Source organism: Diaporthe batatas (assembly GCF_019321695.1).
Source record: "Diaporthe batatas strain CRI 302-4 chromosome Unknown Contig00011, whole genome shotgun sequence".
NCBI lineage: Eukaryota > Fungi > Ascomycota > Sordariomycetes > Diaporthales > Diaporthaceae > Diaporthe > Diaporthe batatas.
The window spans coordinates 1,146,890-1,171,577 of NW_025408558.1; the positions used below are offsets into that span (position 1 = coordinate 1,146,890).

General features: G+C 52.4%; 1 protein-coding gene across 1 annotated transcript; it reads right to left on the minus strand.

Annotated features, from left to right (window-relative positions):
• Window positions 1-803: 803 nt before the first annotated feature.
• KVR01_008948 (uncharacterized protein) lies at window positions 804-24,555 on the minus strand. The gene has a single exon (XM_044785623.1). The coding sequence runs from the start codon at window positions 24,145-24,147 to the stop codon at window positions 1,189-1,191; it is 22,959 nt and encodes a 7,652-aa protein (XP_044641450.1). The 5' UTR covers window positions 24,148-24,555; the 3' UTR covers window positions 804-1,188.
• Window positions 24,556-24,688: the final 133 nt, after the last annotated feature.

The following is a 24,688-nucleotide window of genomic DNA, read 5'->3' on the forward strand; positions in this document are numbered from 1 at the left end:
TGGCGGATCCTACATTGCGGAGTTGCAAGATTGCAGTTGTGTGGGAGATCTTCGCGGCCACTACGCTGGTCTGGAAAACCTGATCCAGAACGGTAAGGGGGTCAAGGTGAGCCTGGTCTGTTCCACCGACACATATATTTCGGATATACTGAAAGAAAATCACAGGACCTAGCATTGAACATCAAAGACGGCACTTCATTTGTCATTGTACTTAGGGGTGGAGAGAGTTATCATTATGGGGCAGATGATACTATAGCCGGCTGTTTCGATGAATACGCAACATGGCATTCGGAGCTGCATTAGGTGCGGCCGGGTCCCTCCAAACAATTCAGAGCAATACGAATTTCATGTTCGCTGTGTGTGTAAAATAACAAGAAAAAACCCCCACGGTTGAGGAAAGGACAATCAAAATCTCTTCCACGGTCACAAATATTCATGAGAAAAATGAGGAGCAAACGCGCTTGAAGGTGACAATGACGGTTGACACTGTATGCTTGCTGCGCCGTCTTACGTCTCTGAGGATGGCAAGCGTGGACTCAGCTTTTTATTTGAGGATGGAAGGAACGAAGAAAAGGATGATTGGAAGGACAAACTGTCCAACTTTCGGAATTTATGGCGCTTTCCCCGTGGTGTTCACGGCTAAGTCCACAAAGTGAAGTGGCTATTGAGATGCACTTTGGGTTGTCTTCAAGTTCTGCAGAGGTGACATTCCAGCGAATAACGGCTCGACAACTAAAGCGAGGCCGAATTTTATGGTGGCTTCAGTGGTCTCGTTTTTGATCCCTATACATATAAAATGTATGTGGCGCCTTCATACAGTGGTAAACGCTCAAGTCCCAGCGTTTAAAAACATGCAGTGCCAATAACTGTGCGGAGAGAATACAGTACGTGGGCACGTGGCCTCAGCCTCGTGCCGCACAACAGTGGCTTCAATATCCCACCAAATATCCTTCCAGGGTTCAAAAGGTAGATCACAGAACACTCTGGAATGTCCTGCAGTTGTCAGATACTTGTCAGATCGCCCTAATTGTTTAGTCGCAAATTTACTTTAATTGGACCTTCAAGTGAAACATTGTATAGACTAGTAAGGACAACCAGGATGCGCAAATTACATACTTAAGTACACTAGCCACAGGAGAGAAGAAAGGGAAAAGATGAAGGAAATATTGACAGAAACCATATTAAAAATTAAAAAAGCTCAACAAGACTGTTCGGGTTATCCGAGAACACCGTAATAGTGTTACAAAGCGAATCAAATATCTCCTGTGCGAAGGCCGTATCTATAGCTCCGTCTGTAGCGTAAAGCAAGCAGACTTCGGTGCTATTCGCATCTTGAGGCGTGGTGACGACACTGAAATCAGCAGTATCCTCTTGGGAGGCCATGGCACCAATCTGGTACGTGTTCCCTCCAATTTTCAGCGAAGCGGTCTGAGGCATGCTTTGGTGCTGGACAACGGTTGAAAAGCCGTTTTCTCCGTCATCATCCCAGTCAGTGCACTTGTCGATGATATCTTTGAAGCCGAGTGACTCATACGGCATATTATCAACCTGCTGATTCTGGATGTGTTGGAGGAGGTGCAGAACGGTCCAAGACGGCCGGATACAGACGCGTACGGGAACCATGTTCAGACATGGACCGACAATCGACTCGATACCTGTTACGCCGCCCACGTTGCGACCGCTGATGAGATGGCCGAAGACAACGTCCGTCTTTCCAGTGACCCTGGCCAAGACTGTGGACCAAGCAGCCTTGATGACGGTAGCGGTGGTAATATTGACAGACGCGAGCGAAGGTGTGGACACGACGGCTTTCAAGACTTGAGTGGGAGACGTGCGTAGCGATGTGCGCTGTCGTGGGACAATACTTGTTGGGGTGGAGTTCTCAAGGAGTGCTCTCCAGTACGCGTAATGGTCCAGAGTAATGTTGCCCAACGTCCCACGAATGAAGTCCACATATGAAGGTGTGGATGAGATGGGATCACCTTCATAGCAAGCCTTGAGTGATTCAAGGATAGCTGGGAAGCAAACGCCGTCATACTGAGCATGAGATATCCTGATGAAAATTCGGTGTCGTAGCGACGGCATATGTCGTGCTAGAATGAATTGGAGGGAAGATTTCTCGGGCTTCGGAGTTTCGTCTCGGTGGACAAACGCAAGCTCTGAGGTGAAACCCTCGATATCTTCGACGTCGTGGACAGCTAGTTGGGGATGCAACTGGCGGAGTATGACCTGCAAGTATCTTTCTTGATGGGGGACGAAGACAGTGCGTAACACATCATGACAGGCCACAACATTTGTGATGCTTTCTTCCAACAGCGCAATGTTCAGCGGACCTGTCGAATCCAGGTAGAAGTGATTAAGCATCCATCGTGACGCGAGTAGGCTGCCCATGATTGCTTGGTTCTGAAAGTCGGTTGTCGGGAGGACATCTAGGATGCTGGCTCGAGATACACCTGCAACAGTACAGACGTGGTCTCGTACAAATTTCTCAGCATCCTCTTGGCCAAGCATGGAGAAGGGCTGGTATGTTTGTTCATCTAGCGTGGGCAACTCCTTCTTTGACTCCGAGGAGGAAATCTGGTCAACCATTGACTCCGTGTCTGAATCCTTGTACGTTCGGTCCAGGAGACAATCAAGCATTGACCCGAATCTGGGGTTGTTGAAGATGTCGGCCACGGTGAGCTGGATTTTGAGGTCTCTGGCGTTGCCCACCATTGACATAGCGATGATGGAATCACCGCCAAGCTCGAAAAAGCTATCTTCGAGCGAAATTGAAGCACTGCCGAGACCGAGAGTGTCTCTCCACAATGCCAACAGCTTCTGGTGAAGATGATCCCTGTCACGAGTAAATACGCGAGATTTGGTAAGTGGCGAGAACAATGAACCACCGAGGTCCGTAGAGGGTTCGCTGCTGGCTGAGCTGTTGAATGTATCGGCACGTTTGGGATCGTTGTGTTCAAATGTGGAGTGGACGTCTTCAGCCGCGTGCTTGTAGTCATTGGTGCGCGACAGTGGGTGCTGCGAGATCCGCAGATCTGATACATTATCTTCACTGTGATTGATGAACTCACTCAGAAATGTGGACATTGTGAGCGAGAGATCTTGGGCCTGGGAATCTGACAGAACATCTGTCCAATACCGGAATATGATGCCTTCGTCGCCGCGAGCGGTGTTGGCATTCAGAGTAATGGCATATTCACTTGGGTCAAATGCTTCGACTGGCTCGAACATGAGGGCGTGTGGATCTGAAACGCCTGACGAATCGGAGCTTTGGATTGATACGGCCGTGTTGAAAAAGCCTCGTTTCGCTTGTCCCAGTTGATGGCTAACGCGAGCCAGAGAAAAGTGCTGGTGTGATAGACTAGAAAGATAGTCCTGCTGGGCATCGAGGAAAAGTCTCCTGAGGAGCACATTCCCGGCGAACCTAAAGCGAAACACGAGCATGTTGATTAGAGGACCGACAATGTCGTCAATGCCATTAATGCGGGCGTCACGCCCAGAGGCAAGGTAGCCGAAGCTGACATCGTCAGATCTCGTGTAGCTTCGTAGCACAAGAGCCCATGCAACGACAATCATATTCGACAATGTAACTCCAACTTCGCGGGCGATCGCATGCAGCTCGGAAAATCGGTCGAATTCGACGGCGACAGAGCCTAGGTTGTGACCAGCCGTAATATCGGGGTTGATCGTTGGGAAGCCGGTGAACAGTGCACCAGACAGGTATGTGGACCAAAAGTCAAGGCTTGAATCACTGGGCTGATTGGAAATATACTTGATACATTCCTTGTAGGAAGGGGCGCTGGTCAAAGGCAGGCTGTTGTTGTATGCGTTTGATATGTCGCGCAGAATGATCGATGTCGAAGCACCATCTGTGACAGCATGATTCAACTCAAGCTTCATGAACACTTTGTCTTGTACTGTCTGGCAGATAGTGATTTGGTAGGGAAGTGTAGGCTCATGATTCCTCTTCTTTGTCTGGTGAAGCGATCTGAGGTTCAACTTCGCCATGACATCGATTTCCCGACATCGAATGACGGTGATTCCAGCCTCGCGGGGTTTGAGGACGACTTGGTCGAAAGAGCCGCCGCGATAGGTGCTCTCAAGAAAGCTAGTCCGTAGAGCAGGGTGTCGCTCAATGACTTTGTAGCAAGCCTCCGATAGCTTCACAGCATTGACAGCCGAGAGACTAGGAGAAGTCACTTCAACGATGGTGTGGAACAGGTACTGAGACGGATCGAGGAGCTGACTGAGAAGTATTCCTGTCTGCATTGGTGAACAGGGATATATATCTTCAACCTCGTCGAAGCGAATGTGGGCTGCAGGAAGAGATCTAGTGACGAGCTCCCGGAGATCTTCATAGCCGAGAGGCATGAGAGGGTATTCGCTGAGCGTGGGAGAAGACGGGGCCTCGCTTAGCGTTGTTGCAATGTCGATGAGAACCCCCTCGCAGTTGGCCGCCCATTCCTCAACCCGGTCTTGGTGGAACATGTGCTTGTTATACATGAAAGCAAACCGCACGCCATTCTCAAGAATCGATATCGAAATCTCAATCAAGGCTAGACGGCGAGTCTCAGGGGCGACGTCTGCAACCACCCCTCCCTCTCTGCCATCAATTGATGCATCGAACGAGCTAAAGAGAGAATCGCCTTGGCTCGTCTGTTGAGTACGGCCGAGGAAGTTGACCAGAATCTCCATCAGTTCGTGATTTTCAAGCTGGCGCTTCCCTGACTCGGTCAGATAGCGATGTGCAAAGTAGGGACGGCCGTTACTTGGGACGCTACGTCGCACGTCTTTGACCTTCCGAACACAGTCGACGATATCATGGAGATCGAGGTTGCATCGAGAGACACAGACGGGAGAAAGTGAGGTAAACCATCCAACGGTTTCAGAAATGTCAATGGTCTCGTCCCAAGGCTCACGTCCGTGACCTTCGTTGAACAAGGTTGGCAACTCTCGCTCTGTGAAAACACCCCCAAACGATTTTAGCAGAGCCGAGATGAAGAGATCAAGGGACTCGGTCTTGAGTGCCGTGTTGGAGTCACCCAGCAGCAGAGAGACAATTTCTGGATTTGAGACAGTAAAGTCCTTCTCGATGACATCTCCATACTGGTTGGGGGCGCTTGACATTCCCCAGAAGTCAAAATCAGCAGGTTGCACAGGGAATGGCAGTATAGCGCCTCCATGTCTCTCAAGTGATCTGGCATGCTCAATCTGCGCTTCGTTCCAGCTCCGGAAGGAGAAGGGCTTAGAGCTCATCAGGTTGGCAGATGATAAGAATTTCTCGAGGTCTTGGATGATGTTAATCCAGGAGACGACGTCAACGATCAGATGATGGGCTATAAGCGACATGACTTGAGAGCCATTGGGATGTTCAAAAATGTCGGCCACAAAAACGGGGCCAGAAATTTGGACACTTTTCTGACTGGCGGCGAGAAGTGGAATCATTTCTGATCCTGCAATGAGCTTGTGGAAGCGGAAACTATAAGAAGTCTCGACTTCCGAAGCAATCGTCTGCATCCATTGTCCACTGGAAGATTTCTTGAATCGGGCGCGAAGCATTGGGTGTCTCTGGGCGAGTGCGCAGAAAGCATGCTGATACCTGGACATGTCGAACGCGCCGTTGATTGACAGTAGCTGGCTTTGATTGAAGCGATCTCCGGAGTCCCTGTTGATGCTGTTGTTAAAGAACAAGTGCTGGATCGGCGAGAGCTCAAATTCGTCATTGGCTTCTTCTTCTTCGTGTGCAGGGGTGTCATGGCGCATGTGTCGACCTTCTGTTTCTATGAGCGCGGCTAGGTCACTGATTGATCTGCCTCTCATGACTTCCTGCATCGATAGTCTGATGGATTGTTCGCGACAGCGAGTCACGACCTGAATCGCGGTGATGGAGTCACCGCCAAGACTGATCATGGAACGGTTCATGGGCACCTTGTCCTCAGCGATCTTGAGTACCGATGCCCATATACGTCTGAGTTGCTGCCCAAAAGGCGTCGTCTCGGACGAGGCAACATCTTTGATGGTCTCTGGGCTGATTGCAAGTTTCCACGTGTTCGTGTCCATGTCCGCGAGCCAGATCTGAGCACTGGTCCTATCGAGCTTCCCAGAAAGCAAAAGAGGAATAGATTCAACCACAAACCAAGTCGATGGAACCATGTAAAGTGGAAGGCTCTCGCACAGATGATTTTGGAAAGCAGAAACCTTGGTCCGGGCAACCTGCATCTCAGAAGCAGAGACTGGGGTGAATTCTGATGATACAATGCTTGGCTTCTCAGATGAATCATCCTCGAGGGAAACGACGGCCACCAAGCGACCTCTGCAGAGTCCGGACTTGGGTAGAGTCACGAACGCCTGGCGAATGCATTGATCAGATTCAAGACGTGCTTCGATTTCGCCAAGTTCCATCCGCTGGCCATGGATCTTGACTTGGTGATCTTTGCGACCTTTGTATTCCAAGGCCCCACCACGGTTATACTTGACCAGGTCACCTGTCTTATACAGTCGCAGGTTCTGGTAATGATTCTCATCACTGGAAAAATGATGCATCCATGTAGGGTTCTTGACGAATTTCTCTGCGGTTGCTCTACCGTCATTCAGGTACCCTCGTGCGACGATAGGCCCGCTGATGAGCAGTTCACCCGTACATCCCACAGGAACGAGGGTATTGTGGTCTCTGGGGTCAACGACCCACGTGTGGCAACCGTTCATGGCGTGGCCGATACTGCTGTGCTCCTTGTTGACTGAGACGTGGGTGTTGGCAACGGCAAGGAACGTGCACTCGGCCGGCCCGTAGCCATTCATTAGCTCGACCTGGTCGGCCCAGGTGCTGATTGTCTCGGATGTCAGGGCCTCGCCTCCACAGACCAGAGTCTGCAGCGTTTTGAACTTCGAGGGATCCTGGATGTTTGCCACTGACGGTGTCAGGAAAGCCCAAGTAGCTCCAAGGCTGTTCATAGCCCCTGGCAGATCTGTCATTCTCATATCCTCACTGGGAACGCACAGGCAGGCGCCGCTGGTGAGAGCCATAAATGCCTCTGCCATTGCCATGTCGAATGCATAAGAAGTGAAGTGAAAAACGCCAGATTCCGAAGTAAGATTCAAGCGGTGCGTGAAGCCCTTTGAACTCGCACAGAACGACCTATGTTCAATCACGACGCCTTTTGGCCTCCCAGTACTGCCTGATGTATAAATGACGAACGCAGCATCTCCACTAGCAATAGTGGGCAGATCCTGTGGTCTGATATCTTGAGAAAACTGATCGGCCGTGAAAAAGTCGCGGTTGACCGAGACGACGGTTTCAACAACGCCATTGAAGCGGTCTTGATACTCCGGTGAACAGAGAGCCACGCGGGCCTCACAGTCGCGGGTGATTTCTGCGTGACGAGCGGGGGGCTGTGCTGGATCCATAGGAACGATAGCACCACCAGCAAGTATCACTGCAAGCATCGAAACCGTGGTCCAGAGAGACTTATCCATGCAGCACGGAACGAGTGAATCAGACCCGACTCCTTTCTCTACGAGAAGCTTGGCGAACTGGCCGGCATACAGTGCGAGGGCCTTGTAGCTGAGGTGACCGTCCCAGGCGCGGATGCTGGTAGCATTCGGTTGAGAGGTAGTTGACCGCCAGAATAGACTGGAGATACTTTCTTGGACAGGATCATGAGTCCAGTGGTTCCAATCTTTGATCATATCGATGTCTTCTTGGCCATAGAGTCGGAGATCAGACACCTTGCTGGCCGGCTCTCTTGACAGACGGATGAGCTGATCTACCAGACCCTCAAACTGATGAGCGATACGCTTCACTTGCCAGTTTTGCATAACTGCCTCATCGTGATGGATGACTAGGACGAGATCGTTGGCCTCAATGAAGCACTCGACCACTAGCGGGTACGTAAAGAAGTTTGACTGCTCGGTTCCGTCTTCCATTGGCTCTAAAAAGCCATTTGGAATCGCTGGTTCGCCGGAAGACTGAATCACTAACAGGTTCTTGAAGTCGCAGGCCACTGCCACTGCTGCTCCTAGACGCTTGATGCGTTGAAGACCAGTGTGTTGGTGGGGAATCACCGCGATTGCCTGGTGTTGGATTGTCTTCAAGAACTGGCCAACAGCGCTTTGCCGATCAATCTGAATCCTCGAAGGCACGGTCGTCAAGGTTGGACCAACAATATCTTCTACATGGTCGAGATCAATATCTCGTCCAGACAGAGTCTCGCCAAAGACGATATCATCAGAGCCAGTTTGTGCACCGATGACAAGCGCCCAAGCCGCACGGATGACTGTCGAGCTGGTCACATCAACGCCGAGGTTGTCTTTGCTGTAGTGGAAAGTGTGTCTCAGTGATGCACTCGATGATACAGCGCCCTTGGTGGCGGACATGGTCGGGAAATGTGTCGCAGGAGACGTTCCTTGGAACCTAGTCTTCCAGAACTCTTCAGAGGCGTGTGCGTCGACCTCGGCTAGGTATTTGGCAAAGTTGGCAAATGGGACAGCCGGCTTGAGTCTTTCAGAACCATCTCCGTGGTAGAATTTCGAAACCAATTGTAACACAGAAGGCATACTCCACGCATCGTAAAGCGCATGGTGCACAGTCCACACCAGGTAGCGGGCGCCGGAATCAGCCGAGTCGATGATCGCGTATCTGGCTAGGATGCCGCCATTGTGTTCTGGAACTGGCATGGTTTTTTCGTTTGCAAGTTCCATGCTGTTGTAAATCTCCCACTCGATTTCATGCGAATTGAGGATGACCTGGTAGGACTCGAGAGACTGGCTGTTGACGACGCGCGATCTGAGGATGTCGACTTGGGCAACAGTCTTTTGCCATGCGAGCTTGAGGCGGCCAATATCGACATTTATAGGCAGCTTATAAACATTTTTGGCAACATAAGCGCCCGAATTCTGCAGAGAGGCGGCCACAAGTCCTTCTTGAAGGGGGCTGCACGGGTACACATCTTGGATCTGGCTCATTTCGACGCCGCAGTGTTCTGCGATCTCGCCGAGAAGCACAGAGGGAGACGCAACGTCTCTGAGCAGAGAAAAGTGCTCCACGATGGTTGTCGAAGCCCCATTGAACTGTTTGCATGATGCCGCCATATCCGACAACACCGGCTTGTCGAAGACGTTCATAGCCGTGAGGATGATATCCTCAGTCCTCGCGGCGGCGACAAGTTTCATGGCGCCAATGGAGTCACCGCCTAGCCTGAAAAAGCTATCGTCTAAGCTTATGAATCCAGGCTCAACCTTCAGAATCTTTGCCCAGACTTTCTGCAGTTTGCGTTGTGTCAAGGTGGTAGGAGCTCGGTTTGTGCTGACCCCGGCGAGCTTGTAGAGGCCTATCTGCTGAGGCGTTATAGACTGAGCAATAGCCTTGAGCCTCTTGCGATCTAGCTTTCCGGCCAAAGTCCACGGTATCTTGTTCACCGGTATGTACATGGTTGGCACCATGTGCGACGGCAGAGCACCTCGAAGTGCCGACTTAAGCGACTGGCCAATTTTGGCGGAAGCACTCGACTGGGGTAGGAGGATTGCATCCGTTTCCCCGGAGGTAGAATATTCCATGTTAGTGCTATTGGTGAAGAACACTGCCAGTGCCTTGGTCGATGTCTTGCTCTGGGGGACCACAAGGTCAACAGCTGACTGAACAGCGGCTGGTAAGACGGATTTGACGTGATGTTCGATCTCGCCTACTTCGATGCGCTGGCCGTTAAGCTTGACTTGAGTGTCACGGCGTGCGATATAGCTGAGGGAGCCATTGGGGTTGTAGGCAACTAGATCACCAGTTTTGTACATGCGATCTGTCCGGTCGCCGCCAAGGTTCATCTGTCCGCGCCACGACGGATGCTCGATGAAGGCATTCCTTGTCTGAGTGTCATTTCCCAAATAGCCTCTCGCTACGATGGGACCTTCGACCAGAAGCTCACCGATGCTGCCAATGGGCATGAGACGGTTGTGGTCACGAGGATCGACGATCCAGGAACGACACCCGACGGCATGACCGACAGTGGCAGGCTCCCAGTCGAGGACCTTTCCTTCCTGATCAACTTTTGTACTTGTTGCACAAATGACAGATGCCTCGCTAGGTCCATAGGCATTGATGAGAACGGCGTGATTTGCCCATTTAGCGATGTGATCTGTCGCCATGGCTTCGCCGCCAGTAACAAGTACCTTCAGGCTTGGCACGCTGTCTGGTTTCAGAACGCTTGCCACGGATGGCGTAAGGAGCGTCCAATTGACATTCAATTTTCTAATGACAGCAGCGAGGTCGTTCATGCGTTCCTGGTCGCTAGGAATGCAGATGCAACCGCCTGCTATCAATGTGGACAGGATCTCCATAACGCTAGCATCGAACGTGTGCGACGCGAACTGCAACACACGAGAGGCCGAAGTCATCTTGATCGCCTTGGCGTGAGCTATGGCTCCAGTGGTAAAGGCGCCGTGTTCGATGATTGTTCCCTTCGGGAGACCCGTGGTGCCCGAGGTGAAGATGATGTACGCCGGATGGGAAGGGCTAACCTGGACTGGAAGTGAGCCTGCCACCAGGTCAGGCAGCGATGATACCGTTTCCGCACCGACAGCAAATGTGGGGATTCCCAAGCCTTCAAACTTATGCGTCAAAGAAGACGAGCAGAGAATTATTTGGGAATCAACGCTGTGCACAATGAAACCAACGCGCTCAGCCGGGTATGTGGGATCCAAGGGAACAAAAGCGCCGCCGGCCTTCAGAACCGCCAGCATGGCAACGACTGTCCATGCTGACTTGTTGAAGCAAAGAGGGATGTATGTGTTGGGCCTCACCCCGAGAGCCACCAAATGTTGAGCGAGCTGTGAAGCTGCAGCGTCTAGCTCAAGGTAGGTGAATGTTGCGTCCCATGCCTCGACAGCCTGCGTCTCGACTGAATGCTGTCGAGCATTGTGCTCAAACACTCGATGCACGCACTCTTCCAGGTACTCCGGTTCGGCATGGTTCCATGACACCAGCTGTTCCGAGCAATGGTCACTAAGTGTGTGGAGCCCTCCTATTGGCATCGCCAAGTCGCTCGTCACAATCGAAGTCAGAATTTGGTCCAGCGTGGAAGCAATGTTCTTGGCCTGTGAATCCAGAATCTTGTCTGTCCAGTAGCATAACTGCAAATCCACATTCGACTCCCAAACTTCAACGTTGACAGTCAAATCGTATTCACTAGGATCACGCGCGTCGCGAATGTCGAACGAGACAGGCCCCGCTGCCTCGGAGCTCGAGGCAGACCTTCTCTGGAAGGAGTAGGCAGTGTTGAAGAGAGGCTCATTCGAAACACCCATCGCATGTTGCAAGTCAGCTAGCGAAACATGCTTGTGACTCATCGATGCTGCGAGGTCTTCTTGGACGGTCTTAAGGACATCGCCGAGGCTGGTTGACGGGGTCAGACGCACCCGGCACACCAGCATGTTGATGTAGACGCCGATTGCCTGGTCAATATGGCGGACAGGGATATCCCTGCCGGCGACCAAATATCCAAACAGGACGTCATCGAGACCCGTATAAGCTTGGAGAACTAGTGCCCATGCCAATTGCAGTACGTTGGATAGCGTAGCGCCTCTCTCGATGCAGAACGCTTGAAGTCCGGCCACATCGGAGATGGTCCAGTCCAGCGCTCGCAAAGTCCTAGGCTCTGTGGCTCCGCCAGTTCTTGAATGTAGATAACATGGTTCAGCTCCAGTCAGATAGCCCTTCCAGTAGTTGAGATTTTGGAATATGCGGCTCCGCTGCAAATAAGCAACGTAGTCCCGGTAGACAGAGAGACCGGTTGTGGCCAGGGCACCCTCGTACGCCAAGGCCAGGTCACGGAATAAGATTGGCATCGAGGATCCGTCAGCTATTGCGTGGCTCATCTCGAGAACGCAAAGCAACATTCCTCCTGGATCTTTGAAAATTTGGAGACGATGGGGTGGATGGTTCTTCGGAAGTATCGAAGATAAACCAGGCCTTTGACCTGGCTCACTGTCGGGACAGTCGAGGAAAGCAATGTTGGCAAGATGCTTCTTCAGAACCACTTGATCCATCACGCCCTCCTGTAGCAAATTGTCCACGAACACAGTCCGAAGAGTTGAATGCCGCTGCACCACTTGCCGCCAGGCATCAGCTAGGCGTTGCACGTCTACAGCCTCCCCCGATTGCGTGCTCTTCACGGAAAAAGTAATCGAGTACGAGTAGGACTCGGGGTCTCTTATCTGGGATAACAGGATTCCCTGCTGAACCGGAGAGCATGGGTACGCTGCTTCGACTTCCTCAGCATCGCAAATGCCCATTTCAGCAAGCTTCCGTTTGATCTGAGACTCGCCATTAAAGGCCAAAGGAAGAAGAAACAAGTCAGGACTTGGCTTGCCATGACTAGCCTCGGATAGTCTTCGAGTTGCCTGGTGAATGGAATCCTTGAACGCCCCCATCCACTTTCGGATGCAAGATTGGCGACTCATATGGCGATTGAAGGCGAAGCTGACGGTCAACCCATGACCAGAAATGGCAGCCGTGATCTCAATGAGAGCGAGGCGAGGCACACTGGCCCCAACGTCGGTGTTTGAACTGGCGGAGTCAAACATGTTTCCACTTAGGGATGTGAATACAGAACCTTCAGACTCGGTCAGCGCCGTGTTGCCAAGAAAGTTAAAGGCCACTTCGACGGGCCATTTTCGGACATGCGACAGGTCAAGTTGGTTCAGCATGTTGTGAGCAAAATAAGGACGGCCGTTGCCAGGAAGTTTTCGCCTGAAGTCCTTTACCCAGCACACGGCATCAAGGATGTCTACCTCGGATGGCATGCACCCAGGCAAGTAGACAGGGCACAGTGTGGTGAACCATCCAACGGTTCGGGACAGGTCCAATCTGCCATCCCAAGGCTCTCTTCCATGACCTTCGTTGAATATCGATGGCACTTCATCGCGATCTGAAAAGGTTCGGCGGAAGGCTACCAATAGAGAAGCTAACAAGACGTCGACAACCTCGGTATCAAGGGTGTCGTGGTATGAGCCCAGGAGTGGAAGCGAGTCATCCGTGCTGATTTCTATGGTCTCGTTGACTGTGTCACCGTGAACGTTCGATACACCTTCCATCCCCCAAAATGAGAGATCTTGCCGCGGCGCCGGAACGTCGTGGAAAACATGCTCGGGTGCCATTTTGTGAACCTCGTCGCGTTGCAGAGAGAGCCAAGCCTGGAATGGCAAGGGTTTGGAAGGGCTGTTCGGGGCTGACGACAAGAGACCCTCAAGGTCCTGCAAGATGATATTCCAAGAAACTACATCGACAACGAGGTGGTGGACGACGAACGAGACAATCTGATTGCCGGTCCTGCCAACCTCAAAGATGTCTGCAGCGAAAAGAGGTCCCTCGATGATGTTCAAAGACTTCTGACTCTCTTCGATTAATTCAGAGATATCATTCGGGTCGACCTCGTTGTGTGATCGGAGGGTGTAAGTGCCAGCGACTTCGCTAGTTATACGCTGGTACCAGTCGCCGTCGATCTGCGAAAACCGAGCTCGGAGCATGCTGTGTGTCCTCGTGATGTTTTCCAAAGCCGTAGATAGCTCCTTGGAAGTGATCGTACGTGTAGTTCCTAGAAGCAAGCTCTGATTGAAATGAGTGGAGTCGGTGCCGAAGCACTCAAAGTACACCTTCTGGATAGGCGACAACTCAAAACACTCATTCTCCCGCTCCTGTTCATGCACAAAATCCTCGACGGCAGTGACGCAAGACGCAAGCTCAATGATAGACTTGCTCTTCATGATTTCACCAACCGAGACAGCCATGTTCGAGGACCGGCAGACGGCCACCAACTGCATTGCCGAGATTGAATCGCCGCCTAGATGCAGAAACGATCGATCGAAAGGGACCGCATCAACCTGGGCATTGAGAACCTTGGCCCAGGCAGCCCGAAGCTTGACCTCCGCTTCTGATGCTTCTCTATCTAGAGAAGATGCCTTTTCTTGAGCATCGAGAACCATAAGGTGCTGTTCAGGAGTCATCCCTTCAACCCACCTCACAACACGTCGACGGTCAAGCTTGCCGGATGGGAGGAGATGGATGCGGTCCACAACAATCCATGCTGATGGGACCATGTAAGCCGCGAGATGTCGTGCTAGATTCTCACGAGTCCGTTTTATCTCAGAGCGAGGGTACTCTCTGACCACCTGCATCTCTAAGCTTTTCAACAGACCTCTCTGAACGTTGACAAGTGACTGCAGTGAGAGGACGGTGACTAGACGCCCCTTGAAAGGGCCACATGATGGAACAGCCGCTAGACTATGTTGAATAAGAGCATCTGCGCTTAGATGGTGCTCAACTTCAGACAACTCAAGCCTCTGACCGTTGACTTTGACCTGGTCATCTTTTCTGTTCTGGAAGAGAATGGTACCGTCCTCGCTGAGCTTGACTAGATCACCAGTTTTATACATCCTGCGGCAAGTGCTTTCCACGGAGACAGGAAAGTCAGTGCACCACTTTGGACTGACGATGAAGGACTCTGCAGTCTTCAGGGGGTTCTTGAGGTACCCTTGAGCAAGCGTTGGGCCCTCTACTAGGAGCTCTCCGACGGCGCCAATTGGCATCAGTCTGTCGTGGTTGTTCGCGTCGACAACCCAGCAGATGCACCCAACCCCATAGCCGATATCAGAAGCGCTGGATGTAATTGTGACGTTAGAGTTGATTGCAGCGGTGACAGCGGTCTCGCTTGGTCCGTACGCGTTCATGAGCTGGACGAATGACGCCCAGGAAGAGACATGAGCGGCGGACATGGCCTCTCCTCCCAGCACCAGTGTCTTGAGCCCCGGGACGAGGGCTGGCGAAATTAGCTGGGCAACTGAGGGTGTCAACAAGGCCCAGTTGACTTGCATGCGATTGATAGCGCCTGCAAGATCATTGATGCGTTCGTCGTCGCTGGGCACGCACACAGTGCCGCCGTGAATCAGAGTCGTCAAGACCTCCATGATGCTAGCGTCGAAAGTAGAAGAAGCAAATTGCAAAACGCGGGATGACTCTGTCATTTTCATGGCAGAACCATGGGCATTTGCACTCGTACAAAATGCCGAGTGACCCACGACGGTTCCCTTCGGTTTTCCAGTAGTACCAGAGGTAAATATGACATAGGCTGGGTCATTTGGAGAAAGAGAGACGGTCGGCTTCTGGCGCGGGGAGATGTCATGGTGAAGGTCCTGTGAAACTTTCATCACCTTTGGTCCAAGATGCTCCAGACGCTCAGCGTACTTGGGGGAACAGAGAATAACGGTTGCCTCGACATCAGCAAGGATGCCGTTGATCCGGGCATCGGGGTGTGCGGGGTCTAGGGAGACAAAAGCAGCACCCGATTTTAGGATGGCCAGGATGGAAACGACGACGAGAGACGATTTTTCCATGCAATAAGGAACGATGGAATGGGCTCTCACGCCGTTCTCAACGAGCATGTCCGCAAGACGCGTAGATTGAGAATCCAGTTCGGAATAAGTAAGGTTCTGATCCCACGAACAGACCGCCAACTTGTTTTCCGCTTGAACAAAACACTGAGCCTGGATGACCTCGTGTATGAGTCTGTTGACGGGAGATGTTGTTGCACCGTTCATCTTCCGAAGCGTCTGAACATCCAAAGGACTAAGCAAATCTAGGCTGAGAAGCCTCTCATCCCGCAGCTGAGGGGATGAAACAGATTGCAGCATCAAGGCAAAATGTTCCATGACGCGCCTTATGCGTGATTCCGAGATGAGATTTTGGTCAAAATGCACAACAGTCTCAAGTTCGGAATCACCAATGTGGAACGAGAGCATGAGGGGGTATGAATAGAAGTTTGTACCGGCCATCTCGTTGGTTTGCTCGTCCCAGAAAGAATCGGTCGTCTCTCGTGGCCCGTGGTTGATGGCTATGAGATTCTGCGCGCCACACGCAACAGCGGTGTCGGCATTGATGCGCTTGATGCGTTGAATGCCGAGATGTTGATGCCGCATCAAAGATGATGACAAGGCTTGCACATGGCGAAGAAGCTCAGCGACCGTTTGCGAAGAATCCAGAACCATTCGCGTCGGCACAGTCGCTAATGTGGCGCCTATCATTTCTTCGACTCCATGAATAGGAGCATCGCGCCCCGCAAGAGTCTCCCAGAATACGACATCATTTGTTGCCGAATACGTTGAGACGGTGAGTGCCCAAGCCGTGCGGATCCTCGTAGCCGTGGTAATCTCGGACCTAGCCAGTTGGCTCAAGCCTGTCTTGTGAATGAGTAGACTACTTGCGCTTGCCTGGTAATCAGGGCTAGGCAGGCGCGGGAAGGGTTGCGTCGAGATATTGGACAAGTGGGACTCCCAGAACTCGGTAGCTTGATCGGTGTCAACTTGGGCGAGATATTGGATGAAGTTGGAGTACGGAGGGCCGCGACCGCTGAGCTGCGTGATGTTGGAGTCCTCAAGGTAGCATTGCTTGATCTTTTCCAGGATAAGAGGAAGACACCAACCGTCATAAAGTGCGTGGTGGATATCCCAGACAAATAAGGTTCCAGTGGAAACATTTTGAACGAGGTTGTAATTGGTCAATCTGCCCCCGTTGTGAATAGGAAGTTGACGCCGTGACTCATCCACCTCACCGAGGCTGGCCACCGTCGACCAGTGAGGCGCATCCTCGGCTACCACGACCTGCACGAACCCAATGCCCTCGGTATGTACAATTCTCGTTCTCAGTATTGGTTGGGCTTGGACCACGAGATCACAAGCTTTCTGAAACCTGGCTATGTCTATGTCGTCCTGTAGGCGGTAGATAAGCCGGGCAACATATGCCCCTGGCTCCTTGATTGAGAGGGCCACAAGACCCTCCTGCGTCGGGGTACATGGGTAGATGTCTTGGATGGAGCCCACTTCGATGCGAGCGAATTCAGAAACCTCCCGCTTGATAGCATCCATCGAAGCCACGTTGGGTAACAAAGAGAACGGTTCGACAGTCGTGGTGGAACCCATGGTCATTGGGTGTGCTGATTGGGCCATATCAAGCAGTGATGCCTTCTCAAAAATGCTGGCCACGGTCAACTCGAGTTCGGACTTTCTTGCAAGCGTCACTAATCGCATCGCGCCGATGGAGTCGCCTCCAAGACGGAAGAAATTATCTTCGACCCCGATGGAGGCCTCCTCAATGTTCAGCACGCAAGCCCAAATGGCAGCTAGCTGTTTCTCCAGCGAGCCGGATGGCGCCCTGCCAGACTTCGAGGCGAGCTTGTAAGAGGACATGAGCGGTGCCGGAACCAGTTGTGCCAGCTGGCGGAGGCTGCCACGGTTCAGCTTCCCGGAAGGAGTAAGGGGCATCTTGTTGATGGGAAGCCAAACGGATGGAACCATATAGGCAGGAATGAGCGTAGACAAAAGGATCTCGAGGTCTTTGAACAGTGCCTGATAAACATTGTTCATGTCCAGTATCATGCTTTCGTCGCTGCTGTCTGTGAGGGATGCGTCTGCATCGGCACAAATGAAACAGGCTAGCGACTTCCTGCCCTCTGACAATATCAGCTGGACGGCAGACATCCAGCCCTCGGGAAGGTTCTTCTGGATGTGGTGCTCAATCTCTCCAAGCTCGATGCGCTGCCCGTTCAGCTTGACTTGCTGATCCTTTCTCCCAAGGTAGGTGAGGGTGCCATCGGAATTATAGCGCACCAGGTCACCAGTTTTATAGAGTTTCCGATCTAGGTTGCCGCCTTGGGAAGGAATCCCTTTTAGAGAGTCAGGTAGAGATATAAAAGACTGTGCCATCCTTTCCGGCAGATTCAAATAGCCTCGAGAGACGATGGGACCGTCGATTAGCAGCTCGCCCACGGAACCAATTGGAAGTAGCGAGTTGTGATCGGCTGCATCAACCACCCAGGCAACACTGCCGATAGCGCGGCCGATGTTTGTGGCTTTGCCAGGCTCGGCAATATCCCCACAGTAGGTTGAGTTGATGGAGCACTCTGAAGGCCCGTAACAGCATTGCAACGACACAAAGTCGCGCCACACATCAACACATGTGGTAGTCACAGCTTCGCCGCCGAGAGCTAACGTCTTCAAAGTCGGAACGTCGGTTGGCTGGATGAGGCAAGCGACGGTTGGGGTGATATCGGCCAACGTCACCTTGTGGCGGTTTATTGCACCGGCCAAGTCATTCAGCCTCTCGTGGTCCGAAGGCACGCATACGCAGCCGCCACGAGTGAGTGTGAAGAAAATCTCGGCAATGCTATTGTCAAAAGTGTGCGAGGCGAATTGCAACACTCTGGAGTTTTCCCCGTAGCCCACCTGGGGACCCGAGTATTCAGCGCTGGTAGCAATCCCCCGATGCTCCAGAACCACACCCTTCGGTCTTCCCGTGCTACCGGATGTGTAGATCACGAAACAAGCGTTCTCAGGCGTGACTTGTGGAAAGGAAACATCCGCAGCTGGAGAAATGGCCCGGATCAGCTGGGCATCTACTGCGACAGCTGTTTTGACCATCGTACTGATTCTGGTCACCACGGAAGGGGCCACGAGAGCCACCGATGCGCCTGTGTCCTCGGCACGAAGCTGCAACGCGGCATCCGGATGTGCTGGGTCCAGCGGCACGCAGACACCGCCTGCCTTCATTATGGCCAGCATGGCGACGATAGCAAAGGCAGTCTTGTCGAAGCAAACGAGTACAAAGTCTTCCAGACCAACACCCAACGAGCTGATATGGGTGGCCAGATTGGTACTGGCGTCATCGAGCTCGGCATATGTAAAGTCCATGTCCCATGAGGCAATAGCGGGAGCGTCAGGACGCGAAACTGCCTTTCGCTTGAATAAATCATGGATGCAGCATTCAATGGCTTGTGGAATCTGTTGATTCCACTCGCAGAGCTGTTGACGGTGCCAGGATCCGAGGTGCTCGAGCTGAGCAATAGGCTGATTGCAGTGATGGAGCACGTTGCTGAGCGCCTTGGTAAAAGTGGCAGCGACGTTCGCGGCTTGACCATCTGATAGGGTATCTGACCAATACATCAAGTCAATTGCCATGTCGTTTTCGTCCGCCTCGATGTTGATAGACACATTGTACTCGTCAGGATCATAAGTCGGGCGGCACTCCTCAAACATGAGGTCCGGAGGGTTTTCTGGTGCACGCGGCAGCTTCCTGTACGACAGCGCGGTGTTGAAAAGCGCGGCGTCAGAGAGCTGCAGAGCGTGCTGGACTTCGGCCAACGAGATGTGACGGTATTCCAGGCTGTTCAGGTAATCTCTCTGCACGAGGCTCATGACGTCCCCCAAAGTAGTGGAGCTCCCAACGTTGACGCGGCATGGCACCATGTTGATCACGGGTCCCACTACATCCTGGATGCCCTCAATCTGCGAGTCGCGGGCAGATGTGAGATAACCGAAGCAGACCTCCTCCGAGGCGGTGTATAGACGCAGTGTCATTGCCCAAGCTGCATAGATAGCGTTGACAATGGTGACTGCCCGAGCGTCACACAATCGCTGCAGCTCTTCCATCTCGTCAAACTTGACCCGAAGGTGTCTGAGCTCCTTTGATTCCACAATTTCGCCATCGTCGAGGACAGGGAAATGGCACGGCTCGACCCCTGCAAGGTGCGACTTCCAATAGTCGATGCCAGGTTGGATGTCTTGTCCTTGGAGGTATTCGATGTAATTCCTGTAAAGTGGGCCGTCACGAGCTCCAAGACTCCCCTCATATGCCATGGCTAGATCACGGAAGATTATTGACAGAGAAGTACCGTCCATGATGACGTGACTGATATCAAGTCTGCAAAATACCTTCCCGCTCGTGGATGTGCACACTTCGAAGTGGTGCAACAGATGAGAATTGTCTTTTTGATGCAGGGGTGGTAAGCTCAGAGCTGCAAGGGCCTCGTCGTCCGTGTCTTTTGCAGACACGACCAGAGGAAAGTCGACTTCTTTGAGGACTACCTGGTCGTAAGGGGAGTCTTGCTGGGTCACGCTCTCGACAAAGATTGTCCTGAGTATGGGGTGGTACTCAATCAGGTGTTTCCAGGCACCGGCGAGTTTCCTAGCGTCAACTGGCGAGCCGCCTCTACTCTTCACCTCATGAAGTGTGTAAGCAGCATAAAAGGCGCTGTTCTTCGCCGTGCTGATCAGAAGTCCTGATTGTAGAGGAGAGCAAGGATAGATATCCTCGACCATGTCCATGGAACTGACTCCAGCCATCGGGAGCTTTTGCTCCGTCATCAGTCGTAGGTGATCGTAGGTAAGGGAGAGAAGTGGGAAGTCGCTCAGCGTATGTTCAGGGGCCATGTCGCTCAACGTCTCAACAAGCGCGCTGAGGCTATGTTGACAGGAGGTAATCCACTGGCGGATTTCGGGCTGATGATTCATGTTTTGGTTGAAGGCAAACGAAAACCGCAGAGATCCCTTGAGGATGACGGCAGACACCTCAAAAAGAGAGATGCAAGGCGTTAGATGGCCTATGTCTGCGCCCTCGACGGCGCCCCTAACCTCTCCTGCAATATTCCCGTATGGTGTGAAAAGAGCACCCTCACGCTCCAGCTGTTGATACTGACCAAGGTAGTTGAAGGTAATTTCCAGGGGCCAGTGGCGGGAAAAAGAGTGCTCGCCCGCCTGCGTCAGCCAGCGGCTTGCAAAGTAAGGCCTTCCGCTGTCAGGGACTTTGCGTCGTGCATCCTTGACCATCTTCACGGTGTCGACAAGACTAGACTGTGAAGTCGATCCGGCAAAGACGGGGTAAATGGTGGTGAACCACCCAACCACATTAGACAGGTCGATGGAAGGGTCCCAGGATTCCCGGCCGTGCCCTTCGGCGAACACGGCTGGGATCGACCGGTCAGTAAATGTTTGGCCGAAGGAGAATATCATAGCTGCCATGAGGACATCAGGAATCTCAGTGCGCAACGCGTCGTGGCATTTCGATACGAGGAGTGAGGTCTGCTCATGTCCAAGTTCGAAGCCCTCGCGGGCCATCTGCCCGTATACGTTAGGCTCATCGCCCATTCCCCAGTATTCGAGGTTCCCGTCAGGAATGCCGTGTATTGGCAGAACCTTCTCCGGCGTCTGAGACTCGGCGTGTTCCAGCTGCATCTTGCACCAAACCTGGAAAGGCAATGAGCGGCTCATTTCAGAAAGCGGCTCATCAGGTTGTAGCAGAAGCTCTTCCAATTCCTGCAGGATAATCCGCCAGGAAACCAGGTCAATCACGAGATGGTGCGCCACGACGAACAATAGTTGCTCCTCCTCGTTGACGCTGATGAGGTCAGCGGCAAAGAGTGGACCACTAGTCACCTCAAGACAAGTCTGGCTGTCAACGAGGCTGTGGTCAACCTCGTCAATCGAAGCCACCTTGATTGTACGCAATCGGTAAGAAGATGCAACCTCGTTGGTGACACGCTGTTGCCATGTACCGCCGGCATCTTGGCTGAACCTGGCACGGAGCATCGACCGTCTCCTTATCAGGGTGTCAATAGCCTTGCGCAGGTCTGACTCAGAAATGTACTGATTCGTACGGAGGAGAAAGCTCTGATTGTAATGACCTTCAGCGTGATTAGGTCTGGAGAAGTAGAGCTTCTGGATTGGTGAGAGCCCGAACGGCTGTTCTAGGATCTCCTGGTGGATCAGCTGCCTGTCGACGACGTCTTTGACCTGCAATGCCAGAGCGGTAATTGATTTGCTAGCAATAATTTGTGAGACGTTCAGGCCGAGGCCTCGTTTTTTGCATTCGCTCATGACTTGCATCGCAGAAATGGAGTCGCCGCCGATGCTCAAGAACGACTGTCGGAGGCCAAGCCGTTCGGGGTCGAGGTTCAGGACGTGGATCCAGATTTTGTGTAGCTCTAGTTCGGTCTTGCTGGAGAAAACGATATCCCCAGAAATTCCAGCGGCCGTGACAGGATTAAGCTGTCGGTAAAGCTCCTCGCTCATGTCGTCGACCCACTTTGCAGTCTGCTTGCGGTCGAGCTTCCCCGACTGAAGGCGAGGAATAAACTCCACGGGGAGCCACGTGGAGGGAACCATGTAAGGCGGCAGCATCTCAGTAAGCAATTTCTTTGCCTCGGCGACTTTTTCTCGTGCAGTGTCCTCAAGTGCACCGTCAATCAGTTTGTAAGGTCGACCCTTGGGCACGAGGTCCTGATTCGTTGTATCGCTCAGCTGAACAATAGCCAAAAGTCGACCTTTGCAAAGACCTTCCTTGGCCAGGACAACCATACCATGCTTGATGACAGCACTGACGTTGAGGTGATGTTCGATCTCCCCAAGCTCTATACGTTGTCCGTGGAACTTGATTTGTGAGTCCTTTCGTCCTCTAATGTTGAAAGTCCCATCATGATTGTATCTGACCAAGTCGCCCGTCTTATACATTCGCCTAGGGCTGTTGGACTGTGGCTGACTTTGGCTCCATGCAGGGTCGACAATGAAAGCCTCGTTCGTCTTCTCGGGCTCATTGTAGTACTCCCGCGCAAGTGTGTAGCCTTCTATAACCAGCTCACCGACAGCCCCAACAGGAACTAGTCGATCATGGTTGTACCGGTCAACAACCCAACAATGCACACCAATTTGATGACCGATATTCAGTGGGTTCACTCCTGGCTTCATGCCTCTGTGGACGTGCGAGACGACAGACGTCTCTGCAGGGCCATAGCAATTGATGAGATTGATGTGGGACCATGACTGAATCACGGCCTGAGTCATAGCCTCTCCGCCAGTGACGAGTGTCTTCAAAGTCGGGACGTTGTCGGGGTTTATGAATTTGACGAATGTCGGTGTCAGCAGCGCCCAATTCGCCTGGAGCTGTGTGATGGCGTCCTCGATGGCATTTAGCCGGGCCTCTTCGCTGGGTATGCAGACACAGCCACCCAGGATCAGACACGTGAGGATCTCCGTGATGCTCACGTCAAAGGTGGACGCGGCGAAGTGTAGTGATCTTGTGTTGTGATCCATCATCATCGCAGGCCCGTGAGCAAGGGCACTTGATACCAGCGCCCCATGCTCGATCAACGCACCCTTGGGCTCGCCGGTGGTACCGCTCGTGAAGATCATGTAGGCACCGTTATGGAATGATCCGAGGTTGACCTCACCGTGTTGTTCCACTAGGTTGATGAACAACTGGTCATCCACGGGAATCAACTCGGCTGCCACGCTCTCTAGCATGTTTTGGTGCTGGGGAGAACACAAGATGGTGGTGGCCTGCACCTTGCTTGCCAGGGCACGAAGGCGGGGCAAAGGGTGCGTAGGATCCAGAGGTACGAAGATGCCGCCTGCCTTTAGCACTGCCAGCATTGCAACGACAGTCCACTTAGACTTGTCGAAGCAGATAGGCACAAAGACCTCGGGGCCGATACCCGAGTCTTTCAAACGAGAAGCAAGGCGATCCGAGAAAGACAAAAGCTTAGTATATGAAAGGTTTCCATCCCAGGCGTAAACTGCATCTGCATAGGGACGCAATGCCCCCTGCTCTGACACAGCTTGGTGTATACACTTCCGCACGTTGCTTTGCGGGGTGCTGTTCCACAACAGGACTTGTCGCTCGTTCCTCTCGCCAAAGTAATTGAGATCTGAAATGAGAGTCTCTGGGTGATTGGTCAATTCGCTGGCAATCTTGTCGTAGGTGTTGCTGACGTTCTCAGCCTGTTCTCGAGTCATGAAGCTGGGATCCCACCAAAGGACGGTGTGGAAGGTGGCAGGATCCACGAACATCCGGATCTTGCACCACGAGACCGAATCATGTCTCTTCGTCTGGTTCTGGTCATCATGGTGGCTCAGCTCGTTGTCAAAGGTGCCAATACAAAGCGCGGTGTTGAGCAGTGTCTTCGCCTCGTTTTGCGGTACTGAGAGCAGGGCGGAAGAGCTCCCAATGAAGAGACTTCGAACCTGCCGATGGCTGCGCACATCCAGATGTGCTGTCGTCGTAATACCATCCGCATCATCCGAACTTGTGGTACCAGTATGCTCGAACGCAAAGCAGACTTTGTCCAGTCCAGTGAAGCAGCTGAGAAGAATTCCCCACGCCGCGCGTAGCGCACTGCATTTCTGAGAAAGATCTCCATGCATAACACAGCCCAACCGGCTGGTGTAAAGCAGGGGCTTGGATCGAATCTTCTCACCAGCGTCAAACGCTGGGAACATGCTGGGCTCCAGATTCTGCACGGATGCCCCAGCAACCTTAACACAGCCGCAGGCAGGTGAACCCATTGTGTAAGATTTTCTGCAAGAATTCTTGGATACAGTCCGTGTAAATACGGTGTGTTAGAAAGATTGGATGAGATTTTCAAGTAATATGGGACAAAGTAACAGAGTTGCAACATTGAGGGGATCATCAGCAGGCGTATGTATACCCTCCCTAGAAAGACACCTGGGCACTGGCCCAGACACAGCGGATCAGCTCACGAGCCACTCCACGACAAGCGCAAAAGCGTCCCCTCTTTCAAAGCAGGAAGATCGTGTGGATACCCAATACAATCGCTTGTTCCGAAATGACAACATCGTCTTCACCCTTGTTGTCGTCATGTTGGCTGGCGGCTATCCTGAACAGGACATATTCATGACATTACAGATTTCAGCTGGTACCGAACGTGCGGACAAGCGAGGCTGATGACTATCATTCCCATTTGGGGGAGCGCCAATGCCGGCTAGATTTTTACCCACCGGCTATAGAGAGGACCAGACATATAAATCCACCTTGCGGCATCGACGCTGAAAATACGAGATCTAGTAGTGTGTTACATGCAGTAGT